General features: G+C 44.8%; 1 protein-coding gene across 5 annotated transcripts in view; it reads right to left on the bottom strand.

Annotated features, from left to right (window-relative positions):
* Positions 1 to 4,393: 4,393 nt before the first annotated feature.
* The window catches only part of HS3ST1 (heparan sulfate-glucosamine 3-sulfotransferase 1), a 29,946-nt gene continuing 8,878 nt past the window's right edge, over positions 4,394 to 25,461 (bottom strand). For 3 of the 5 annotated variants that reach the window (XM_070262701.1, XM_001500958.7, XM_070262702.1), the window contains one exon: positions 4,394 to 5,770. In XM_070262701.1, coding sequence (XP_070118802.1) covers positions 4,726 to 5,661 — 936 coding nt within the window. In that variant the 5' untranslated portion in view covers positions 5,662 to 5,770 and the 3' untranslated portion in view covers positions 4,394 to 4,725. Of the gene's footprint in view, positions 5,771 to 23,601; positions 23,739 to 24,966; positions 25,001 to 25,461 lie in introns of those variants that run through there. The other 2 variants (XM_070262699.1, XM_070262700.1) reach the window with 2 other exon arrangements.

Here is a 25,461-nt window from a genome sequence, read left to right as displayed (position 1 = left end):
ACATAGCTACCAAGTTTAAAGGTTTTACCTACTTTCTCTCACTGAATTTCCCCAAAAACAGAGTTAAGTAAACATCAGTTCATTTATATTGAGAAGGAAATTGAAGTTCTGGGAATTGCACTCAAGGGCACACATCCAATCATTGGTAGAGTTGGGATTCACACCCACGTCTGCTGGTTATAGTTGCCTTTTCTCTGCAGTTATCTAATTGGGAAATTTAGGGGAAATGGAATAAAGATTTTGCTATCAGGATGAACTGAAGAACCAAGGCCATTTCCTACATCACAATCCTTCAGTAGAGCTGTTCACTCAGAGTCTGTAGCTTTGACCCTCACTCCTGCTTTGCCATCTGGAAAGCTCCGTTGTGTTGCTCTGGTCTTTAGCTGTAGCTCAGCCTTCCTAAATACATATCTGCTAGTAAGGAATGTGCTTTATCACGTGCCCATTGTATCAACTCCCAGCCACTCTTTTGCTCGAAGACCATTCAGTATGACCCTATCTGCATCCTTGCATTTGGATGCCCATCATTTCCCTTACAGGCTCTGACTACTAGACAGACACTCATGCTTTATTTCTTTCTCCTCTTACTCATGACTGCATGGATTGAAAAGCAGCAGAGCAAGGACACTGGAGACCACATTCCAGTTGTAACAATCAATGGCTTTGGCATCATGGGCAAGCCCTTTAATCTCTGGGTTTGAGTTTCCACCTCTGTAAAATTAGTACTACGCCATTTACTGTTTCTCAGAATTTTTATGTGGATTAGAAGCAAGATATTTAAAATACCAAGCACGTAGCAGGTACGCAGTAAACAATAGTTATTTTTATGTGACAGACGCACCTGCACAGGAGACAGACACAGGGGTGCCTGCTAAGTAAGCTTCCACCACTTGGAAAGCAGATGTCAAGGTCACAAGTGTCTGGCACATAGTGAGCTCTCAGTGTGTTTAACCCATTTGCTTCCCCAGTAGACAAGTCCCTAGCCTGCATCTCGCCTCCCTCCTTCCTCCTCCCCATCACCATTGTCTTGAGTTTTGAACTGCCATTGTCCAGAATGCCCTGCTCTGGTTACATTCATTGCCTTCCATGTTCCAGCTTCATGGCAATTCCTCCAAGATGCTTTCCCATGGAAAGAGCAGGGTCCCTGAGGTCCACAAGTTAAGTAACCCAGGTCATAGCTCTGCCATGCGACGTTTGGAAAGATTCTTCCTCTCTTACTGCTCCTGATTGATGGCATTATGAGAGACATCTCTGTCATTTCTCACCTTCTGATGGTGATCCTTATGCCATCACTCCCTATCTCTGGGACAACTGTCCCCCTGGAGTGAGCAATTCCTCTCTTCCTTCAAAACAACGAGGACAGATCCACTTCTTATCCTCAGTTTCCTCCTCTCTAGAACGGGGCTAGTTGATTCCTCCCAGGGATGGTACTGAATGAAATAAGAAGGGCCAAACACATGCTGGTCCGCACACAGGTCAATGTCATTTCCCTTGCCTTCTTAGCTCGTGCTTTTTATTCAAACCCAGAACACTTAATGACATTTCCTGTTGTGTTTTCTTTTATACTCCTGAGGGTTTCATACTATGCTAAACACATGGTAGGGGCTCAAAAGATAAACATGATTTTAAGAATACCTGAACTCTTGGTGGGGATCTGATTCCGCCTCTGTAAGTAGCAGGGCACCCTGGGCATTGGCTCTTCTGTCCTACATTTCCCTTCAGCTGAGTGACAGTCTCACATGATAGAAAGAGCAAGGCACCCTGTGTTCAGAGGAACATCATCATTTTTGCTAAACTAGCAAATTTTCAGGCTGTGAGCTGATAACCAAATAGTGTTAAGAGGATTTGGGCACTATCTGATTCCTGCAGGAAGGGAAGGGGCAGAAGCTGTCCTGACTCAGCAACATCAAGCACAGGGAATATTCCAAATACAATAGCTAAGGTCTGCTCAGCTGCTCTCAGCTGCTTCTCTGGAAGGCCCCCAGCTAGAAGCCCCCTGGCTGCCACAGGGCCTGGACCAGTCTGACATCTCTATCTTTGTTACTAGAATCGGTATTAGGCGCTTTTGGAGAGGGACCAGGTATCTGTCTGACTCCTGAGCCATTGCACTGGGGTCTCTATGAAGGCAGACCCAGGTCTACCTTAGGGCTTTCTCTGAATTTGGCAGTGCTCAGATGAGATCTAAGTGCATGGGCTAGGTCTGGAGTCATGGCTTCTTACTCCTTGTACCTTCCAAATTGCTGGCTGGGTTGTACCATAAATGGATGAAGAGACATAGCCACTAAGACCCCTGACCCTTTGCACTTGCTAGACCTCCATGAACACATCCTTAGTCAAGACTCCATAATCTAAATCAACAATTATTGAAATTTATACCCACTGATCATTTTACACTGGACCACTCCCTACCATCAATTGTGCCAGCCCCAGGAGCTAGATCATATTCTTACTGCTTGGTCCTTCCTTCCTCCATTCCTACCCATCACATCTTGCCCCAGTAGTGGATGCTTCAAACATGCTGTCCACGTTAGGACAGGCATTCCTAGGTATTTTGCAAAGAGCATCTTCTTGGGAGTCAGAAAACTCACACTGGAGTCTCCACTCAGTCGCCAAATTCCCAGGCAACCTTGGAAACTCGACTTAACCTCTCTGGGCCTCTGATTTCTTCAGCTCTGAAGTGGGTGTGATAAAAGCAAGAGTCAATGATAAGCCGCAGAGGGAAGCACTCTGCAGATTGCAAAGTACAGTGTCAACTGGAAGCCTGTGATAACTAATTCTGCCACGCCTTTTGGGGAGTTGGTTGTTTAAAGACAACCTTAATGGATTCTGAAGAGGAAGGCCTTCTCTCTGCTGTCAGTGCATGGCCTGGGGTGGGGTGTGGGCCATGCAAAGGTCAGGCCAGGCTGCAGCTGCTGAAACTAACCAAGGTGACTCACTTCTCTGATAGCACTGCTGAGGAAAACGCAGGCTTGTTCCTGCCCCTGTCCTCTGGCTCAGACACACCTCTTGGGATGGAAGACATTTGGCACCAGGAAGGGAATAGGTCAGGTCAAGTCAGGAAGAACTCTCTGAGTCTGGGCCTTCCCTTTTGAGCTCAGAAAGAATTGGGTAGAATAAACAAAAAACCTGTGTTTTGGCTCTAAGTGGACTCCAAACCCTGGCTTATACACAGTATGACCTCGGGCCAGCTCCTTATCTTCTTTGGGCCTATTTCTTCCTCTTTGAACTCACCAAAATAATTCCCACTTCCTGGGCATGGGGAAATTTCAGTGAGTTCTTATATATAATGTCCATTTCGCTCCTCTGCTTTAAGTATACTTTTTTTAAGTATACTTTTTTAAGTATAAACTATATCAGAAAATGTGTTTATTTTGCTTGTTTGTATTTTTTGTTTTACTGTAATTGAATATGTTTTGCTTTCATAATAAGAAAAAAATCCAATTTATTTAATTCTGTAAAAGGCTGGCTTAGTGAAGACTGCATGAGGAAGCAGGCTCAGAGGGCTGTGGCCACCTCCGACCACGCAGCTGCTCAGGGGCAGAAGTGAAAGTGGAAGAGGGCCTCTCCCCTCTAGGTGCCGTGCAAGGGGCTCCTTATGCGCTACCCTCCTTTTCGTGCTTTTCTTTTTTTAATTTTAACCCTCGAGAGTTTAAATTTTCTTTCACTTTCAGGACTCCAAATTCAGAGTTGATTTTTAAATACATAAATACACGTATTTATTTCTCAATGCATATGGAATGTATGTCTATAATGCATATTAATCTTCCAGGAAATAAATAGCCTGACAATCTAAGCAAAGGGCTACCCCTTTAAGTCAGTTTTTTACAGAATCTACAAGAAAGGACACACAGATTTGACAATTCCTCTTTTCTATTTTAAGGGGCTTTCTAGAGACCCACTGCCACCTGGGCAAAGTGCACAGCCCCAAGATCATTCTGAAGGCTAATGGTTTAATCCCCTTTATTGCCAATTTCACCCACCTTTATTGTGGGTTTTGCCCATTGCTGGGATCACAAACAGATGCAAGCAATCTTTGAAGCAAAGATGTATGCCACGGGCCTCTTGATAGTTATGAACTACTTCTCTAGTCTTAACGTTGCTTTGTCCACCCTGAGCTTACGTAGGGTTAAAATCCACACTCAGCTACCTGCAGAAGTCGGGAGTGGGTGGACCTGCCACCTCCAAGAAGAAGAGGGGATCTTAGCGAAGATAAAACTTATAACGCAAGTAAAAAATAAATCTGATGACCACAGTGAGACATTAAAAATTAAAACGAGCCCTGAAGAAAGGAGAGGAGGAGAGAGATGCATAATAGCCATGGAAAACACTTTTTTTTTTTTTTTTTAGTAACAAAGGAATATCGATTCTTCAATAAATGCAACACAGGCAGCTATTTTGAGTTGGGGGCAAGTTAATTATATTCAAAAAAGACAGCGTCTCCAGAGTTTTTTTTTTTTTCTGCAGTGAAATATTTTAGTTCCTTCATATAGAGACATATTACACATGTTAACAACCATGAAAAACAATACAAAATGCCCTCAATTTAACAAGTAGAAAAATATAACTAGTATATATGGCAATTGTGAATCTAATACTGTACAGAAGTAATTTATGGATTTTACAAATAAATTATAGCTTAAATGCCCTTTTAAAATTCTTGTTTTTTCCCCTAGATGTACACCGTAACTTACAATACGAAAGGTTCCCAGACTAGCTCATTGCAAATCAGTGCCAGTCAAATGTTCTGCCAACAAGCTCGAAGAACTTCTTATTTGGCTCGTGAAAATATTCATGCAGTTTATTGAGGAGTTTGGGGTCCACTTGGGGGTGCGCCCGGCCTTTGGACTCGTGTAAGCAGCGGTCCCGGCCGCTGTCCCGCAGGCAGTAAAAACCCTTGGTTTTGTTAAAGTAGAAGTTCGAGGCGTTGATCTGCGGCGCCAGCTTCAGGAACCTCTCTACCTTTTGGATCTCGGGGAAAGGGTCCCTGATGAGGCGGTCGCCGTCGACGATGTGGATGTGGCGCAGCGGGAAGAAGCGCAGCCAGTTCTGCATGTGCACGTGGTAGAGGCTGCGGTTGAGCGCCTTGTAGTCCACGTTGAGCCGGCCGTCGCGCACCAGGAACTCCTCGATGGAGGGGTAGGGCTTGTGCTTCTGCACGTGGTTGTAGAACACTTGGGTGTAGTCGGACAGCACGCGCTCCGACGGGTCCCGCAGGATGAGCAGCAGCCGGATGGACGGGTTCATGCTGTGGACCCGCTCAGGCACTTTGGGCGACGTGAAGTACGCGGGGGTCTTTTCCACCGTGAGCTGATGCGGGGCGGAGAAGGGCATCTGGCTGAGATACCAGCCCAGGCCTTGGCTGAAATGCTCCTCCCAGTCGAAGAAGTGGACCTCGTTCTCGGCAGCCGCCACGTCTGGGTGCAGGCTGAGCATCTCCAGCAGCGCACGGGTGCCGCCTTTGCGCACGCCAATGATGATGGTCTGCGGCAGCTGCTGGGCAGAGCCGTTGGGGGCCGCGCCAGCTCGGACCTCGTTCTGCAGGGTGGCCGCTTTCCCCACCAGTTCCTGCTGGCCCGGCTCGGCCCCGGGCGCGGCGGGGCGGCAAGGCACTAGCTGGAGCTGGGCCACCAGCAGCACCGCGCCCAGGAGCAACGCGGCCATGCTGGACACCACGGTGGCTTCAGTGGGCCGGGCGCCGCTGGGTCATGGAGCGCTGCCGCAGGGAATGCCTCCTGATCAGTGACACATTGGTGTCGCAGGCCGCCAATTACTAGGAAACAAAGAGGGAAAATATTAACCCTAGATAGAGGGCTTAATCCAGCTGACAACTCTGTAGTCTGGGCACAGCATTCACTTCCCTGGGGCGCTCTGAGGTTCTTTATCCTGCAAAGCAGGGAGTCGCAAACAGCTTCTGTACAGGGCCTGAGAGTAAATGTTTTGGGCTTTGCAGGACAGACTGTCTCTATGGCAACTCCAAGTAGGCTGTTTTGCTCTAGAGCAGCCACAGACAATACATAAAGGAACGGGCGTGGCTGTGTTCCAATAAAACTTTATTTATGGACACAAATCGGAAATTCATACTTACTACATTTTATTATTCTTTTGATTTTTTTTCCAACACTTTATGTTTAGCTCTCTGTGTAAAAACATGGCCAGAGTGGGCCTGTGGCCATAGTTTGCCAACCTCTGCTATAAAGGAAAGGGTTGGAATGGTCTTTTGGCTCTCAGCAAACACCAGTGAAATATCTGCTCCCTGCCAGCCTCGGGCAGGTGATATAGAAGCAGGCATTGTGTCTGCCCTCTCCCCCCTCAGAGGCTCCTGATCTAATAGGGCAGGTGAACCTGTGTGGAAGATTGATTTCTACTCTAATAGGGCAGGGGAAACCTTACGAAGGATTGAACATTTAGTCCCAATTCTTCCCCTCTCCCTGAGTCCAGCCCTTCCCGTAACCTCATTGTGGGGACAGTGTGCTTCCCAGAAATTTGGTTTGAGTTTGGCCAATGGCGTGTGAGCAGAAACAACAATGGGCCAGTCCCCAGCCTTAAGAGGCCTGTGTGCTTCACCTGGCCGGTGCACTTCTGCCATCAACACGAGGAGAGTGTGCCCTGGTCAGCCGCTGTTCCGGGGAGGAAGATGAGAGACACATGCAGCAGAGCCACCCCGCAAGTCCGTTGTGCAGAGCACAGCTAACCCGGCTCATGAGTGAGAAAGCATTGTTGTGGTTTTAAGTCGTTGAGTTTTGCAGTGGTTTGCACTGCAGCACAATCTTGGTAAAAGTTAACTGATACAACCTGACTACAATCAGGACAATATATATTACAATTATCGTTTAGGCAGGGTACTGTGAGGGCATATGTTCATTCCTGTTGCCTGAAACAACTGGGGATGGCTTCATAGCAGAAGAAATGTCTGAGGTGGGCCCAGAGGGATAAACAGGTGAGGTCAATAGAACAAGCAAAAAACTTTCATGCATGCAAAGTTTTACTTTTTATAAAGTGGTCTCCTAGCCAGCTCCACTGACTGTCACTGCAACCTCACAGTGTAAGGTAAGAAGGCAGGACAATTACAGATGAGAGTCTTGCCCAAGGATACAAAAATTTAGTCTGGTACAAAATTCATAGCCCAAATTCAAACCTCTAAAGGCAGGGCTCTCTTTCCACCAACTGCCTCCTTGAGGCTCTCTCCTCTTCACCTGTCTGAGATTTATCACATTTAGGCACTAAAGTCCCTCAAGGACACAGACACTACTGGGTGAGTTTGCATGGGGTTCCCAAAGACAGATGAGTCAGGGCTCATGTTTTTAGGGAGCTCATACGCAACAATCCGTGTTTGATCCTCTCACAGAAAGGGGAGACTGGATGCTCTCTTTTAAGTAATCTATGTTTAAACTGTTAGGGAAGGTTAGAGACAGGCCCGGTTTGGGGACTGTGAGATTTACAGAGCCAGTAAAAATGTTATCTATCAAGAGGGCCCATCATCTTCTTTATACCAAGTTTAAAATTCACTGTATTAATTTAAAACTTGTTCAAAACGAAGAACAATATCCAGGGCTTCCATTTTTATGATCAAACAAATTGATCTACCGCCCTCAGATATCAGCCGTATTAACTGTTTTGAAAAATTTATATTAAAGAGCAAGCATTCAATAGCTGGAAATCTTTCTAGAACCACAGAACACTGGGGAAGGGACTTGCAACATCAGCTGATGTAAATATTTAGAAAAAAAGAAATAAAAATGTTTAAGGAGGGATGAATAAGCAAGATGTGGTTCCAGGTTGGTTCTACTGATTGTGATACCCTGATATCAGTTTCCCCACATTAAACCCGGCATATATGGGGTTAAAACCAAAACACTCATTCCCTGCTTGCTCTCTGGCTTCCTGGCTCCAGAATCCACTATCCTCCATGGAGACAGACACTGGCCAACGACAAGCAACTGGATTATCTCCTCCCGCAAAGACATACAGGCTGGTGGGGAAGCTGCTGACCAGCAAGGTCACGGGCTCCCTCCTCTCTGCAAGTGTCTCAAGGCCAAAGACAGGCTGGTGGGAAAGCTCCGACCAGCAAGGCCATATGCTCCCCCTCCCCTACCTAAAACCCCAAATAAAAATCCTTCCTTTTAGCTTTTCGGGGAGTTTGGGATTTCAGCATTAGCTGCCCTCTCTCCTTGCTCAGTGCTGTGCAAAAATAAAATTCCTACTTTCTTCCACCACACCCGGTGTCAGAGATTGGCTTGCTGTGCAACGGGTGAGCGAACTCACTTCAGGTTGGGTATCAATTGGATGAGCGTAATTTAATGGGCCTTTTCCTTACTCATCTGAACCTTTCTGTACGTTTCAGTCAAATTCCATTTCCTTCTCAACTTCCCATGTGGGTTGACCAAATGGACCAGTTATGTCTACCTTTTACATGTTTGGCTTGTGTGTGCATGTATGTACACGTGTGCTTGTATGTGTTTGTGTGTGTACATGTGTGAGCATGTGTTTGCATGTGTTCAGGGGGTGGGGTGGGTGAAGTGAGGGAGAAAGTAGCCACTCCACACTAGGCAGCGATACTCTTGGTGGTGGGTATTGCTCTCCCCATCTTACAGCTCTGTATTCAGACTCAGGAAATGGCTACAGATCCCAATCATTCAACACCTAAGGGACAGAGTCAGAAGCTGGATCTGAGATCGTCTGACTGCTCACGCTCTTTCCACTCTATTATGAGACATCCTGGTGAGCACAGTGCACATCTGAGATCTTTTTCCTAAAGGAGAATACCAGCAGACGGCAGGGGGAAGAAACTAAATATAGTTTGTCCTTTACAAAAAAAAAAGCAAAAAAAACCTGGGCAGTTAATAGCTTAAAAGCTCCTCGTTTCTACTTTAATACTTTCTAAAAATGTATTCATTTATTCTAAGCCTTCTACATTCCAAAAATATTTGAGGTATATGGAAAAAAAACTTAGCTAAAGTCTCATACACACATACTAAAATATATATATATATTTGCTACGTGATGTATTTATATATAATTTTTATTTATATATAATTACATATTTGTTTACATATACTGTTGTATGACAGATATAGAGAAAGAAAGAGAGAAGCATGTGTATGTATGAGTTATATGGAGAAAGAGCTATATATATATGTATAGCATGTGCATGTATGAAACTTTAAGCTTTATATAAATATATAGTATGTGTATGTATATATACACACATATATAGATCTAAATATATATAAAATATATTGGACACACAGTGGACATTAAGAGCCAACTTCCTCCTCTTGTAGTCTGATAATCTGAATTTTTCAGTGGCACAGCCAAAATTTCTGTGCCACTTAGTAACACTCAGAAAAGAAAAGATTCCCAAGCTCAGATGAACCTGTAAGACAGGACATCCGGGTCACGCTGACCTTGACAATGGAATTATGGACATCAGAGCAGAAGAGAGTCATTAGGTTCCTGCCTTTCATTTTATGGTTGAGGAGGCTCTGAGATGACTCGCCCAGGGTCACATAGAAAATCCGGGCCTGGAACTTGTGGCTCCTGAATCCCAGTTCTGTACTCTATCTGCTGTGACTGCTGTCTCTCTGGCATGTGGTCTTCACATGAAATAATGACAATGTTTTTGGGATCCTGAAGAAGAAAATTCCAAAAAAATCTACCCAGCAGTGACAACACCCTGGTCACCAACTCCAGAGTCAGCTGATAGTCAGGGTGTGTACAGCACAAGGTCAAACTCATTCATTTGTTTTTTTCGGTAGAAGAGCCAAAAGGAATTACATAGGCTATGGAGTCAGGAATCCTGTCTCTAGTTTTTACTTTAGTCAAAGTGACTTAACCTCTCTTAGCCTCTGCTTCTTCATGTATAAAATGGTAATAACTCACCTACCTCAAATGGTTACTCTGAGACTAAAATGAGACGATGTCTGTCAGCACTGTCCAATAGAAATAGAAGGTGAGCCATACATGCACTTTTTCATTAATTGAACAAATATTTATTGAATTTTTGCTATGTGTCTAACATTTTAGCTAAGCAATGAGATGAATTCCCTATTTTTACCAATGCCTTCTCCTCTCCATAATGCTAACCACAGCACCTTCCCCATAGTAGTTATGTAGCAGACGAATTGTGTAAATAAAAGTGTAACACACAGCTTTACTACATTCTCAGAAACTCAGATCTTCATAGGCAATCAAGAGACGCTCATAAAGGTAACAGCAGCCCCTCCCAAAAGTGAGAGCAACCACGATTTATTTATGTCTCTGACACCTCGTCACATCTTGCCCCATGACAAATCCTGTGTTGTTATCACTTGTATTATAAATGTTAAAATGACCCACACATGCACTTTAAAATTTTCCAGGAACCACATTAAAACAAGAAATATTTTATGTAACCCAATATATCAAAAATGTTATCACTCCAACAAAAAATCACTATGTAAAATTAAAGAGCTATTTTGCATTTTTTTGTATTAAGACTTCAAAATCCAGTGTGTATACATTTACTCTCACAGCACATCTCACGGCCACGTGTGGCTGGTGGCAACTGACGTGGACAGCAGAGAGATACAGAGCACTGAGTGAAGCTGTAATTCTTAATCTGAAAGCTCTTCTAGTGTGGAAAGCATTCTCTTAATTGGAAGATCCCCTGCCCCCCTCACAAATCGGGAGCTTCCCAAACAGGAAAAGGGACAGGAAGGCAAGTTTGAACTTGTAGGCAGCACAAAGATAAATTCATTATTCTCCCTCCAGAAGCAAACCAGGTAATACTGAACAAGTGGAACCTTCTGAAAGTTTGGAGCCGTGAGTGGGCCTGGGTATGGACAGAATGCTCGACAGCACCTAGAATCCAGGTCACATCCCTTGCCAAAAGCAATGATGGCAGCTGCCATCTGTGGCACTTGCTACTGAGCAGACACCAGGCTGGCAACTAGGTACGCAGGGCCCTTGTGATGCACATTGCAAGTCCTCAGGGGGAAATTATATCATTACAAGAAAGCGAGGCTCAAAGCAATGAAGTGTTCTCAAAGCAGAAAGTTAGAGGAAGAACTAGATTCAAACTCAGTGGGAGCAGGCAAAGGCTCGCTTCCCCTTTCCCTCCTCGGCAATGCCCAGAGTTAGTGGTCCAGTAGGCACTGGGCTCCTTGATGTGATTCTCAGTTCTGTTTGCCTACATGCCTGGCACCGATTCTTTGGGGAGGGACCGGATTTCTTGGGAGGCCCCACGCTTGCTAGGATGAGCAAAATGAACCTGTCCTTCTCTGGTAGACGGGCTAAAGGTCCCCCAAAGAGAGGCAGACCCCCTCTGTTTACTCCCCTTTATCAGGGAGGCTGTTTTCTTGGTCCTGCAGTGATAAACCAAGCCCTGAGATTCAAGAATTCAAAAGATAAGAGTCTTTCCTATCAGCAACAGTAGGCTTCCTCGGGCCCCACTGTGAAGATGCTGACCACCTGCCAGGCATGGGCAACACAGGGAGAAGTCTCCAGCCAGGGGTTCCCTTGCACTTGGGATTAAATCCAAACTCCTTTGTAGGCCCTGGAAGCCCCTAGCATGGGACCCACCTGCCCCTCTGGCCTCAGTCTGCTCCTTCAAGCCAAGCTCCAGCCTCACTGACCTTCTGTTCCTTTGAACACACTGAGTCCATGCCTGCTCTGGGCCTTGGCATTTGTTCTCCCTCTTTCCAGGATGCTGGGTCCCAGGCTTTCTGGGGCTGGCTCTATCTTGTCATTCAGATTTCATTTCATATACTGGCTTTCCCAGATGCAAGAACCCACCTGCTCTCTTGTAATCACTTTTTTTCACATTGTCCCATTTTATATTCCTTATATACTATCCAAAATTATATTTGCTTGTTTACTGTCTGCCTCTCCACCCAGCAATGTCAAATCAGCGCCTCCTCATCAGTGTCCTGCCTCTCTCCATGGCATCACCCAGGGTCTGGCATACATTCTAGGACACAGTAGGTGCTAGAGATCCTATTTGCTGAGTGAATGTGTCAAATGTAGTAGAAAGTTAGGCAAATGGCCACACTGGGAAAGGCTTTTAATTCAGTAGAGAAAGAAATTTAGCAGTTGTCTGTCTGTGAAAAAGACTGTGTCAAAAGGCAGTGAGTTTTTCATCCCTAGAGAGTTAAGCAGAAGCCAGATGTTGAAAGGGGGTCTCAAAATGTCTAAGAGTGATTGGACAAGATCATCTGAAAGTCTAGAAAATATTTTAATTAAAAAAGGAGGGGAAGCAGTGAAATAACCCTTCAAAAATATTTTAATTTTCTCCCTAAGTCTTCTTATTACATAATTCACATCATGACCTAGATTTCGAATGTAATTAACTACAATATATTCTCGCAGTCCCATCACTGGAATATATTCACGGATAAAATGAAATAACTAGACTATTTCACAAGTGATAAAGTTAGTGCCTCAGGAATGGCAATGCCTATGATCCCTTAGTCTGCAGGACACTTTCCCAGCCCCTCAAGAAAAGACGGTGACACAGCTGGCACAGGCAAGAATCTCCTCTCAGATACAGAAGTGATCAAAATATTCGACCACAAGTCCTTTAAGGGATTTAACAAAAAAGTTGGAAAGGAAGAGGTTACTTACTGAGCACCCACGGTGTGTAGTCACTTGCGTATAAACTATCCCTTCTAATACTTGCAACAATACTAGGAGGTGCTTATTCTCATTGTATTTTATATTTTTTAAGCAATGAAAGTAGTATGTATTAGTGGCAAAGCAAAGAAGCTCTTGCAATTGGACAGTTCCAGGCTAGAATTCTTATAGCTAACTGACTTCAGATACGTTTCTTACCTCTCTGGGGCTCAATGTGCCATTCTGCAAAATGGGCTAAAACCTACTTCATATGGATGCCATCAAGAATGAAATAAGATCACCCATGCCGAATATATGGTGCAGTGCCTGGCACACCACAGGCATTCCACAAATGCTAGTGTCCTGCCTTTTTCCCCATGACAGATGAGGAAACCTCTACTAACGTTAAATGACCTTCTCAAGGTCACAGACCCAGGAAGTGTGAAAACTAAAATCCCGCAGGCCAACTCTAAAGCTCTGTGCTTCTTTTCCTTTGAACGGTGATGCCTCCCCGTGGGCAGTGGAGAGTGCATTCCAGGCAGAGGGGAGCACTGACTCCAGAGCATGATAAGATAGCAAAAGGATGAGATCTCCTATACCGCCATGCAAGAACTGCTTCTCTCCAGGGATCCCAAGGTGTTGAGTGATTTAATTTTCTGGAGTGTACTGAAACCTGAATAAAGACAGTTTGAACAACACAACTGTCATTTCTGCATCCAACCAAACTTCTGAGCAATCAACAGTATAAGATGTTTTGTTGATCTTTAGGAGTCAAAAATGTCTTCACTCTCCCCTTTATACGACTACTTAAAAGCCTGCTGCAGTGGTGTCAAATTTCCATCCTTGGCAGGTCATCTTGGAAACCAAGAAAAAGGAAGCAGATTTAGCTTGCTCCTGTCAGTCTGTGAAAGGACAGTGATATCTCCAGACTCACATAAATATTTATTTTCTTGAAATTGCCTACACATGACACTCTTCAACAAATGTTGACATTCACTTTTGTTTGGATTTACTTATGGTAACTGCTGTGAGGTAGGATGGGGTGAAACGAGTTCAGGGTAGAAAAGACCCAAGGTCAGTCCACATAATGTCAGTAAGTTTCCCTGGGCCACGGTCACTGTCTGGGAAAAGGAAGTGCAATTGGCCCCATTTTCCCTTTGAAAAAGAAGAGGACTCTTTGAACAGTCCTTCTCCAGCCTTGCTGTGCTCCCTTCCATCCAAGGCAATGCTGGGAGATTCATATTTACAAACAGTTACCTGGATAATGAACATCACTTTCCAGGATGGAGGGAAGGAGGGCAAGCCTGGGAGGGCAGCATAGTGTGGCAGGGATTTGGGGCCAGGAGATTTCAATCACAGTTGTTGTTTCTGAGCCTCTGAGAACTCCATGTTATAACAAGGATAAATACAACCTGTCACACAGATAGTCTGAAGTCAACGCACACAACATTCTACTCCAAATTAGATGAGAGATTAGGGTTGAAGGATCTGGCTAAGGAGTTGCAAGTGGAAGGGGATGAAAGCTGCCCTCGGAGGAGCTAAGGCTGCCCCATTACAATCGCTGGGCACAGTGCTTTCTAAACTCAGATGTGCACACCCATCTATGGAGATCTAGTTCAAAAATGCAGATTCTGACCCAAGAGGTCTGAGGAGAGGTCTGAGAGTTGGTGTATCTAGCAAGCTCCCAGCGGAACCAGTCTCCCACCCACAACCCTTGGAATGACAAGGACGCCGTGAGCCTGGAATGCCTGTGCCTGTTCAGATTCGGCTTCTGATCCCCTTGGTCTTGGGCTGAGGTGGTCAATGTGCCCTTGGTTTTCATTTCTTAGTATTGTTGGGGCAGTTTGTTTTTAATTCCAGGACTGGAAACAACTGTGGTAGACAAAACAGAGAGGGATGGGTCTGGCCACAGAGGTGGTATTATCTGCAGAGGGGACTGGCAGGGAGATGCTGGAATTCGCAGAGATTTTAGAGCCAAAATCCCCAGCTCAAATGTCAGCTCTGTGACTTAAAATCCACCAGACAGTACTGAAACTCAGAGCCTTGGATCTACCGCCCTGGCCCCACACACCGATTGTGAGGATTCCATAAAATAGTCTATGTAGATGCTTACAATGTTGCCATATTGCCTGGCCCATGGCAAGCCCTTAAATCACGGTAGCTATTTTCGTCCCTAAAAAAAGAAGGCTGTGTGGTATAAATGGGATCCAGGGATGATAATTATTCAAACACATTTGTTCATGATCCAAAGTACTGCAGTGACTCAACCAGGCAGAGGCTCAAGGAAGAAAGGACAGTGACACATAGAACGGTTCAGGCTGTCTGTTTGTGAAGGGGCACGCAGTGGGTCCTTCATAAATGCCCCTGCATGAATGATGAGCAGCCAGGTGTGTGTGGCCGTGGTGAGGGAGGAGGAGGAGGAGTTACTTCTCAACATGTTTAATCTGCAGTGCTGTGCACAGAGGCAGTGGTGACCTAACTGAATCCTTTGTTAGAAGCAGAAATGCACTGGCACAGGCAGTGCACGGCAGAACTCCGTGACAGGAGGGCGGACAGGGCCTCTCATTACTCAGTGCCGCTGAGTGGAAAAGGGAGCTGTGCTGGCAGACAGGAGACAGGAGCTGGGCTACCTCAGTGCCCTTGGCTGTGCGTGGCTTCAGTTCCTGCTCCAGGGGTGACCCACCCTCCCAACAGGTGCCATTTTGACTGTGTGGGCCTCCCTTGCTGAAATGGATAGCTATCATCACCGCACAGTTGGCAAGCACCCATGAATCCCGTGCATTTTCCCCCAAATGGCCAAGAACGACACACAGGGCATCAGAGGCCACAGGGCCACGTGCCATCATTTTGTCCTGTTGTTATCCCTGCAGAAGGGGAAACTGTGGTAGGTAGAGAACAGGAACCCCAAGGTCAAGCATGCAGGGGCTGAAATGAATCAGAAATCAACATCTGATTTCCACTCCAGTGAACCCCAAACACATGGAAATCTGCTCTTCCTTTGTGTTAGTGCAGGGAATGTTAGAATACTTTGTAGTTGAAAATAAATATGTACAAACTAAAGTAAATCCTTCCTCTGGGTGGGCAAAGGTAGAGGGAAGATTTGACTCATTTCTTGAGGCAGAGTGCATGCACTGAATGTGCGTGTCCCCCAGATTCATCCAACAAAGCCCCAATCTCCAGTGTGATGGCGTTTGGAGGTGGAGCCTTTGGGATGTGGTTAGATTTTGACTCAGTCATGGTCCTGAGGGTGGGATGCATGATGGGATTACTGTCCTCTTAAGTAGAGGAAGAGGGACCAGGGATATAGAGACAGATCCGAGGCTGGAGGAACCAGCAGGGCCAGAACTGGAGAGGCTTCAGCCTCCGGCAATTAGAAATGTGGCAGAGGGAAAAGACCCTGACAATAGAATGAAGCATGAAGCCCTGAGCTTGGATCCCAGCAATGTCACTTACAGGCTCCAACTTGGGGCACGTTAATAGAAAATCTTGGAAACTTCTACTCAGGTTTGGCCCAAAGCTTGTTTTTCTCTTTCCTTTTGGATCTGCATGTCCTTGGTTTAATACGATCATTTAAAAACAGACATTTAAGTGAGCATTTAGTATTGACACGCACCGTGAAAGGCACCGGGGTGGAGCAATGACTAAGACATCCCTGCCTGCAAGCAGCTGTGGGGGAAACAGGCACGGCAGTGATGAAAGCACAGCACCAGAGCTGGTTTTCATTTTATATTGCCCATATTTTTTCCTTTGCTGAATTAAATTGTTGCTGTTCATGTGATAGCACTGAATAAAGCAAGAGCGCCTGGTTCTTTCCTCCACCCCACACACATGAGCACAACTGTGATTTCTATTGGTCCCTCACCTGAAAAAATTTAAAAATGCTATTCAGGTTGAGTATCCTTTTATATTCTTAAGCTTCAAATTCTACAAAATGAATTAGTATTTCATTTGCCCCTGATTAATTTATCTATGGTGAATTTACTTTCAACAGGGAATATCTGCCTATTATCTCATTCCTCTTGAAATCCTTAAATGCCATTTAATCTATCTAGAAGGACAACACCTACATCTTGCGCTCAACACCACCTTCTCTGTGATCTCTTGTTATCTTTCGTTATAATTTCAATACCTTCAGATTAAATATAATACTATATGATAAATTAAATCATCACCAGCCTGATCATTCTTTCTGAATGCTGATGCAAAATGATTTATATTTCATACTTTTGAAATATAATTTATGTATTATTTCTTAAATAACATATTTGAAATAAGCTGGAATCAGTGAGAGACATTCAGGAATCCTCGAGATGAATTATAAGAGCTCAGAGAGGGGAGGCTGGTGGTTGAGAATGTGAGTTTGAATCCCGGCTCCACCCCTTACTTCCTCTGGGTGACTAAAAGCAAGTCACGTGACCTCTGTGTGCCTGGTTTTCTCACCTGAAATGTAGGGATGGTAACAGTACCAGTTTCGTAGGATTGTCACAAGGATTAAAGAGACAGGACTACATGAAGTGCTATGAAGAGGGCCTGGCATATAGAAAACCCTCACCAAATGTCCTCATCGTCACTCCCAGATCTCCATCTTCCATCGTTGTAGCTGATAAAGGTCCTATTCAGGTAATCAGTATCACTAACACAGATAATTTCAGGCACACACAATGCGTCTCCACAAAGTCTTCCTTGCTTTAAAGAGCAAAGCACAAGAGGTGCTGAGCTGTGAATCGGGAGCCGGGGTCTAGTCCAAGTCTGCCTTGACTTCTGCGTGACTTTGGCCAAGAAGCGGAAATACTCTAAGCCTTGTTTACAAAAAGAACCAACTGGGTCATAAATTCTAAGATCATCTTCCCTTTACATCTATCTCAAATGTGAAGGCTTTAGAAAATTAAGAAACTGGTGTCAGTCGTAGCAAGATACTATTATCCAATATTTCCAACAAAATAATTACTGTCACAAGTAAATCATAAAGTTTTGCCACTTGTGCCAGCATCAGTCTAACGTTTCATGGGTTAAAGGTAGCGACATATATTGAATTTCGGCACGGCTGAGGTCTTTTGGCTAAGGGGAAATAATACAGCTTCTAATAGGAGAGACTGCTCCCTGTGAGGGGCCTCCCCAGCTGCACTTGCTGTTCTGGTTCTATTCAGATCATACTCAGCATTCATTCAATGAATATTAATCGAATTAGGACCTGATTAAGAGGTGGATCAGCTTGATCAGTGAACGATCTATAAAAGATGCTTAGCCATCACTGGAACAAAACAAGCTGAAGAAAATAGCATTATTTAAAAAGTTTCTCCTTGACAATAAAATACATGATTAGAAGGAGCCCTTCAGGCCGGGGTGGGAGGAGAGGGGGTGCATGTGGTGGGACAAGATTTCCCTTCAACCAATCCAAAGAGTCAGCTTACTGACCTTCTAGGCTGGATGGAAGCAGTTTACTCTAGGAGTTTTGCTTGCCTACATGAGGTATGTAGGTTGAGGAGTGAGTGGAATTGCTCAGAACAACAGAGGAGGGTTTCAAACTGTCATAGAGGACCAGCTTCTTGGTTCTTACTGCAGATAACACTCAGCCTCTCTAAAGAATGAAGAAGCAACCTTTGAAGAATATTAGATGTGAGAAAACCCAATTATCAGCCTGCCCCGTGTACCCACAATTCAGAGTCCAGACCTAAATAGACTTCCTGTGTACCAGGCCCTGGGGAACTGGAGACAAAGTTGGTATCGTGCCCCTTCCCTTAAAGACCTCAGGCACGTGAAGCGGGGTAGGGTATGCGGGGCAAATGGAGGGGAAGTGGCACAAAAAATGTGGTGATTGCACTGAGTTAGGGCTGTGAGGGGGCTAAGGACAGGCCGCAGGGCAGGAAGATGCCCAGACAAGGGAATGATGGAGACACATACATCACATGTAAAGCCATTTCGTCATATTAATGTGTGGTGACATAAGAATTATAACAGAGCTACATATAGAAATTGTTTTGTGTTTCAAAACCAAAGAAGAAAAATGGTACAGGAATGAGTTATCATGTTCTAATAACTATATTTCTTCCTCCAACTCTTAGTGAACAGGAAGGAAAAGGCAAAGGCATTGGGGGAGAGGAGAAGGACAAACAGGTCTGCATGTGACTCTCTACGTTGTTCCTTCTTCTGTGGAGTCAGCTGGGCTCGACGGGACCTTAGAAGGTTCACTCGTGTGACTCTATTCCAACTCCTCCCGAAAGGTACCTGTCACATCCGATGTGTGTTCGTGGGTACATGCGTGTGTGCGCACAAGTGTGATGGCTCTGACAATGAACTAAGTTTTCAAGACTTCCTGCTACTCTCCCACCCCCTTAAGGTCATGAATGCATTCATGAAGCTAACACATGCCTTGAGATCCGGAAATTTTCAGCCCATAAGCTGCTTCCATGATGATGAGTTTCCAGAGGTGTCAAAAGAATAAAACGTGACTGTGGCCCCACTGCTCTCCTCCTTTGACAGCCACCTTCACTTCCCGCCAGCTGGGACGAACACGCAGGCCGGGCTGTGTACTCCAGACTGGTACCAAACTGAAACCTAACAGTACGTTTGGCCAAAGAAGGATGGTTCAAATTAAATGAGACTTTGAAGATTGTGCTGAGATTTCTGGTTTAGGTTTGCATAATTTTTCTTCAAAAGCTTAGAGTCATAGGGAGAAAGATGTTCAATACTGTGAGTCACTAAATTGGATTTTAAGATTTCTTCTTACAATTACCCTCCTTCTCCCCTCAGACACTGCCCGGGAGAATGTGTCATTTGCTCAGGACACAGATAGCCGGCTTCCTGACTGCAGCCCTTCTCCCAGGCACTGTCCAGGGACACATTGTCCCGGTTCCCCGGTAACTCCCAAAGAGCCCACTGTGGAAGGAGAAAGGTGGATATAGAAACACATACTTCCAGCCCAATGATATGAAGGAGGCTATGGCATAGACACTATCTTAGCAACTTAAAGGAGGCCAGGAAGAGGAAGTTTGGGACACATTTCAGGGAAAAATACCTGAGTATCATTCACAGGTCTGGGGAGGACAAAAACCAAGTTCAATGCTTTTAACTGATGTCCGGGCTAAAGTATACAAGCAGGAAAATACAGAAATAAATGGAATGCTGTGGGAAGATCAAAGCAAGTGAGTTCGGATGGACCAGGGTTTAAATCCTGGCTTAGTATTTTGCCCATGGAAAAGCACCTTCCTCTCTGGGCCTCAGTTTCCCCAACTGAAGAAAGGGAATGCTTCCCACGGTGTTGAGTAGCTATAAAAATTAAATGAGATATGACAGAAAAAAGCCCTCGCCCACCTGACACAGGGTAGACACTCAACAGAGCTCAATAATATTCGCTCATCAATAGTAGCTTGATAATACTAGCTCGAAGAAAAGAAGAAAGGAAGAATAATAGCAATGATTTAGATTTTCTAACAACTAGTCTGCTTAAATAACTGTCATATATAAAGAAAGAAATCACAACATTCCAAAGATTGACAAGTAAGAAAAAAGCACTCTGCAGAAAATTTCAAGCACTGAGAGCTATGCAGAGAGAGACAGATGACAAAGAAAAAAGCAGAATGAAAAGCATACTGTGGCTCTTAATCTAATGTTTTTAAAGGACAACTATTGAGATAATTAGCCTTTGTGCCATCCTTAGCAGAGGACCATAAAGAACCACTCAAGCAAGAAAAGGCAGCAGGTGAAGCAATTCTCAACACATGGGATTGTTTAAGGCAGCAGGGCCGGTGGCCTATGTCACTAGAATCCTAACAAATGGCCCGATGCCACCCAGAGCCCTTCTGCTGCTTCTGCTGGAATGTGTGCAGTGAAGGGACAGTGGTGGGGGATCAGAAGCAGGAAAAGGTAGGCACCACCGTCAAGACTAAGAGTGTAAAGATGGCCCTGGAACAGGGGCCCACATGGCCGGGGAAAGGCCGATGTGCATATGGCTGCGATGAGAGAGTTCGGGAAAGGACAGAGCTCCAGGTGGCACTGATTCTACCCAGGAACATTTTTTCAGGTCTTCACTCCTTTTCGGGGTGACAAAGGACAGCTGCCCATCTGAGCTCAAGCAATCTGAGCTACGACATCCTCCTTCTCTCAAAGACTGATATTTCTTTTTATAATAATGGCACTTTCACTTCCCATATCTCATGACCTGAGGGCCTTCCCCTGCTTCTCACCACACGAATCCACGTTTCAGTTTCATTCAGCAATTGTGCATTACATCCCAGACCAGACACGAGGGGCTGCGAAGCTTGAGGAGCAGAGGTTTGTCCTGCTCTCCCGGGAGCTGCTTCCTGAGGGATGCAGCCAAGCCAACACGCAATTCTAACAATATCACCTGAACGAGAAGGAGCTCCAGGAGAAATGAACAAGCCTGCCTCACTCAGGCCACGCTAGGGCAAGCTGAGATAAACACAGTCATCTCAGTGGCCCCTCCCTTTGGCTGCTTGTCCCACATGGGTGGGTGGCAGGACCCTGCTCCCTCAAGTCCCTCAGAGTCCCAGAAAAACAGAATCCCTCCTGACTTGAATAGTGCAGGTCATCATGCCAGAGGGGAAGAGAAGACTCATAAGGCATGAGCTGGCTCTTGAGGCTCCAGGCCAGATGTGACACATGTCACTTCCCCCACTTTCACTGCCCATAGAGAGTCACATGGCCACGCCGTGGATCTTCAAACAGGAAGGAAAGTACAGCTCTGTTATGTGTCCAGAAGAGACAGATCCACAGTGCTACCACCCATATAATGATTTATTATGGAATGGGGAGGAGGTGGACCCGGAGAGCATCCAAAACAGACCCAAAAGGATAATACAGTCTGAACCTGGTAAGAAAGCGGAGAGGGTGGCAGGGATTCAAGGTAGAGGGAACAGCACGTGCAAAGGGTGGAAACATCCACATTCCTGGTTTATCTGGGGGAACAAGGGGTGGCAGTCCTGTCGTTGGAGTATGAAGCTTGTGTATAGAATAGAGAATGGGGAGGGATGAGGCTTGAAAGATTAAGATGTGAATGCCATGCTGTAGGACTCGAATCTCATCAAGATTTTTATTATAAAAAACAAAATAGCAAAAGAGCTAGCTTTGGAGCACCCACTATGTGCATTAAGTGCTTTACATGCATCACCGCATTTAATCCTGACAACTCTATGAAACAGAGGTATTGGGGTCCTTAGTTTTTTCATTCAATTATTTCTTGGGAGCCAACTATCTGCCAGGCACTGGTTCAGGTTCGATCCAGGTTGGGTGCTCTAGACAACATCCTCATCTTCCTACAATTTCATCTACTGGAACAGATTAAACATTAAATAAATAAGTGTATGAAAAAAATATGTAACTAGAAATCATGAATAATACCTGAGGTTTAGAGAAATTACTAACTTGCCCAAGAGAATACTGCGATGGAGCGCTGTGGCTGGGCCCAGATCTCTTCTTGAGCTAAAAACTCCTGCACTTAACAGTGTTTGGAGTCCCAAACGTTAACGCTGTAAACAATGGGGATCCATGGGACATTCTGCATCAGGGGACAGGGCAGGGACCTGATTATATCTGTGTTTTGCAAAGATTGCTCAGGTCAGGGCTGGAGAGATCAACACAGAGAAATATAGCAGATTGCAAATGGTCGTAAAATTTGGGAAGCTGGGAGTTAAAAAAAAAAAGTGAAACCAGAAGACTACAAGATTTGTATTTTAGCTGAAGACAGCACTGAAAGAGATGTTATGAAGCTGAGCAGGATCAATCGCCAATTACAATGTACAAACACGAATGTAATAGTTGCTCAAAGGCAAGAGGGATCAATTCAAGGTTACTGTAGTCGATTAATTGTCCTCTTCCACTGTTTCAAATGTCTGTGTGCCTCAGTTTCCTCTTCTGTAATTTTGGGCTGTGGGCAGGTGACCAACTTTTTGGCTAATGGGACCTATGGGGGACTCTCCTGTAGGCTTTTGAGAGGGATTTCCTCCCCTGATTAAAAGAGAGCTCCTCAACCTTGCTGTCTTCCTATGACAGAGCAGAGTGATGAGAGAGGTTGCCCGGGGACACCACGGCCCTCTCACCACCTGGAGTGGGATCGGCCAGAAGGAGGAGGCAGATTGGAAGGTGATACGCAGCTAATCCTCAGTGACATTCTTGATCTACTTTCCAAACAAAACCAGGCTTACCAGCGAGAAAAGCAAATGATTAGTACTAAGTGCAGCATTATAAATACTTACTCAGTACCAGGCTCTCGAATGGGTGTTTTATGTACGTTATAAAATGTTATTCTCACAGCAAATGTCCATGAGGAAATATAATTCTATTTAACAGATAAGGTAACCAAGGTTTGGGAAAATAAAATCATTTCTCCAATGTCAAATATCTCAAATAATACACTCCCTTCTGGAGCAGGGGGCATTCTCTTGTGCCCAGAGTCACCGTGAACTCCAAAATGCTCTGGCCTCAAGGATGCTCCCACCTTGCAGAAAGATTGAGGAGGAGGGACCCATCCCCTGGGAATGGTCAGTTCCTGTGACATGTGTGTAGTCAGGGCTCAGAGAGACAGGAGCACGGTGCCCACCTCACAGGGAGGCATCTGGGCAGAAGGCATTGAGCCAGCTGAAACTCTCTTTTATAATAGCTGACGCTTAATGAATGGGAATTTAAAACCAAACCAAAAGAAACAAACCCCTCACAGGAAGAGGAGGAGCAGGAGGGGCACTGTGGCCGGTCCCTCCACAAGATGGCACTCAGTTCCTTGTCTTCAGTTTTTATGTGATTTCATGCTGTCATAGAACAGGGAGAAAGCCCAAGCTTCACTGGTTATATCTCGTTCCATGCCCTTTCCAGTTTCACCATTACAGTTTTGGTGTCCTTCCCTCAAGGTCATGGGCATTAAGCTGGGGTCCTGAGGAGCCTTGGGAATGGGAATAGGGGTGGCATTTACTCAAATGTCTGCATCGGGATTTAATCAAGGACTCCTGAGCACTGCCCCGTACACAGCGTCAATGGACTTTCATGTTCTTGGAATCCTTCTACCTGCATTTAACAGTTGTCCTGTCCTGTATTCTTCGTTCTCTTCGTTTCTCCTGCTCCCTCCTTCCCTTTCTCTTTCTGTACTTTGTGTCTTCCCCGAACAGCTCCTTCCATTACTTTTCTACACTGCTGCTTCTTATCTGTTGGCGCAGAAAATGAAATGATAAAGTTTGTTTGAATTATATAAATTAAGACTAAAGAAACAAACGGCAAAAGACTCAGACACTCCCCTATGAATACGATGCACGAGATTCAGTCCATGGCCTCTGACACGACACTGAGCTTGCAATCTAGAGGCCTACAGTGCTTTCCTTTGACATCTTATTAACAGCATCTTTTTTTTTTTTTTCATGCTGACTATGAGCCACGCACTGTGTAAATGCTGAACATAACTTACTTGGTTTAATGTGCACTAAGCAATCCTCTGCTAGAATTTTAATTATGCCCATTTAACAGAGGCAGAGACGGAGGCTTAGAGACACGCAGTAACTCAACTCCTGCCTCATGGCTGAGAAGTAGCAAAGTGGATTCTAACCAGATCCCTCTGGCTGGTTAAGACCAGGGGCTAACCATTATGTCGTTTCCCTTCTTTCTTGTCCATATTCCATATAAACACGCTACTAGTAAGCAGATCAGGTTAAAGGAGGAGTTAGTAGCATGACATGCAACAGAAACTGATTATTTCAGCATGAGCAAAATGTCACCATTGAAAAAAGCATAAAACTACTCTGCTTTGGAAAGTCCACACCCAAGAAAGTCTTGTTAATTTAGCTCCCCATCAGGTTATTACCTGAAATGGAAACACAACACTTTCACAGCCATCCTCAGAACAACATACTCCAGCGTCTTAGTGGGGATCTCGGGTTCAATTTATAACCTGAGGTCATCTCCTCGGGAGGCGCGATTGTGAAAGGGCCTCTCACCGTTTTATTAGCTTTGGATTCAGCCGATGAGGAAGCAATTGCAGGTGTGAGTTTTCAAAGCACAAAGTATTCCTTCAGTGCACTCAGTGGTGCCCTTGTGTGCGCCTCGTCTTTCTAATTCCGGCCCTACAGTAACGAGCTCAGAGCAATATTTGTGTTGAATAAGGTGCTGCGTCAGTGGACTGAACCCTACCCTGGGGGCCTCAAGGGGATTGAAGCACCTTCTTCGCAAAGGGTGTTGGGAATAATCTGGTGCATGGCTTCACGACACGGGAGGGAATCTGGCTCACTTGTAAACACACTGAGAGATCTGGTCGGGGCCATAATTCTTTTGCTTCTTTTAGCAAACAAATGAGCTTGCCTTGGTTTGATCTGTTGCTTAGCTCGCCAGGGAATATAATCCTTCCTTTTCTCCTTGGACCATATCCTGGCTAAGTCATCTTACCTTCAGGATGGCTAGACTCTCCCCTTTACTTTCTAAGGTTCTAGAGTTCTAGAACGTTCACCAAAGTAATCGCTCAGAACCGTCACTGCAAGAATAGGGATGTTTAATAAAATGTACGACTTCCAGTTAAATTTAAATTTTAGAAAAACAATGAATAACTTCTTAATGTTTAGTATCTCTGGTATACTTATACTAAAACATTACATGTGGTTTATCTGAAATTCAAATTTAACTGAGTGTACTGTATTTTTATTTGTTAAATCTGGCAACTCTACACAAGAAGAATAGGTTTCCTGAGCATTATGCTGGGAATTTTATATTGGCAAGCTCCTTTAATCCTCATTAGAATGTCAAAAAAACTGAGGCCCAGAAAAACTGTCTATTTCTCGGGATGATACCATCAGTAAGGAAGAGATCAGAAATTCAAACAGATGTGACTTCAAAAGCCATGCTCTTTCCAGCACAAGAATAACTCCAAACTCTCATTCCAGAAAT

The sequence above is a fragment of the Equus caballus genome, chromosome 3, assembly GCF_041296265.1.
Source record: "Equus caballus isolate H_3958 breed thoroughbred chromosome 3, TB-T2T, whole genome shotgun sequence".
NCBI lineage: Eukaryota > Metazoa > Chordata > Mammalia > Perissodactyla > Equidae > Equus > Equus caballus.
The sequence above is the reverse complement of the archived record's forward strand: the minus strand, read 5'-3'. Positions and strand labels throughout refer to the sequence as shown.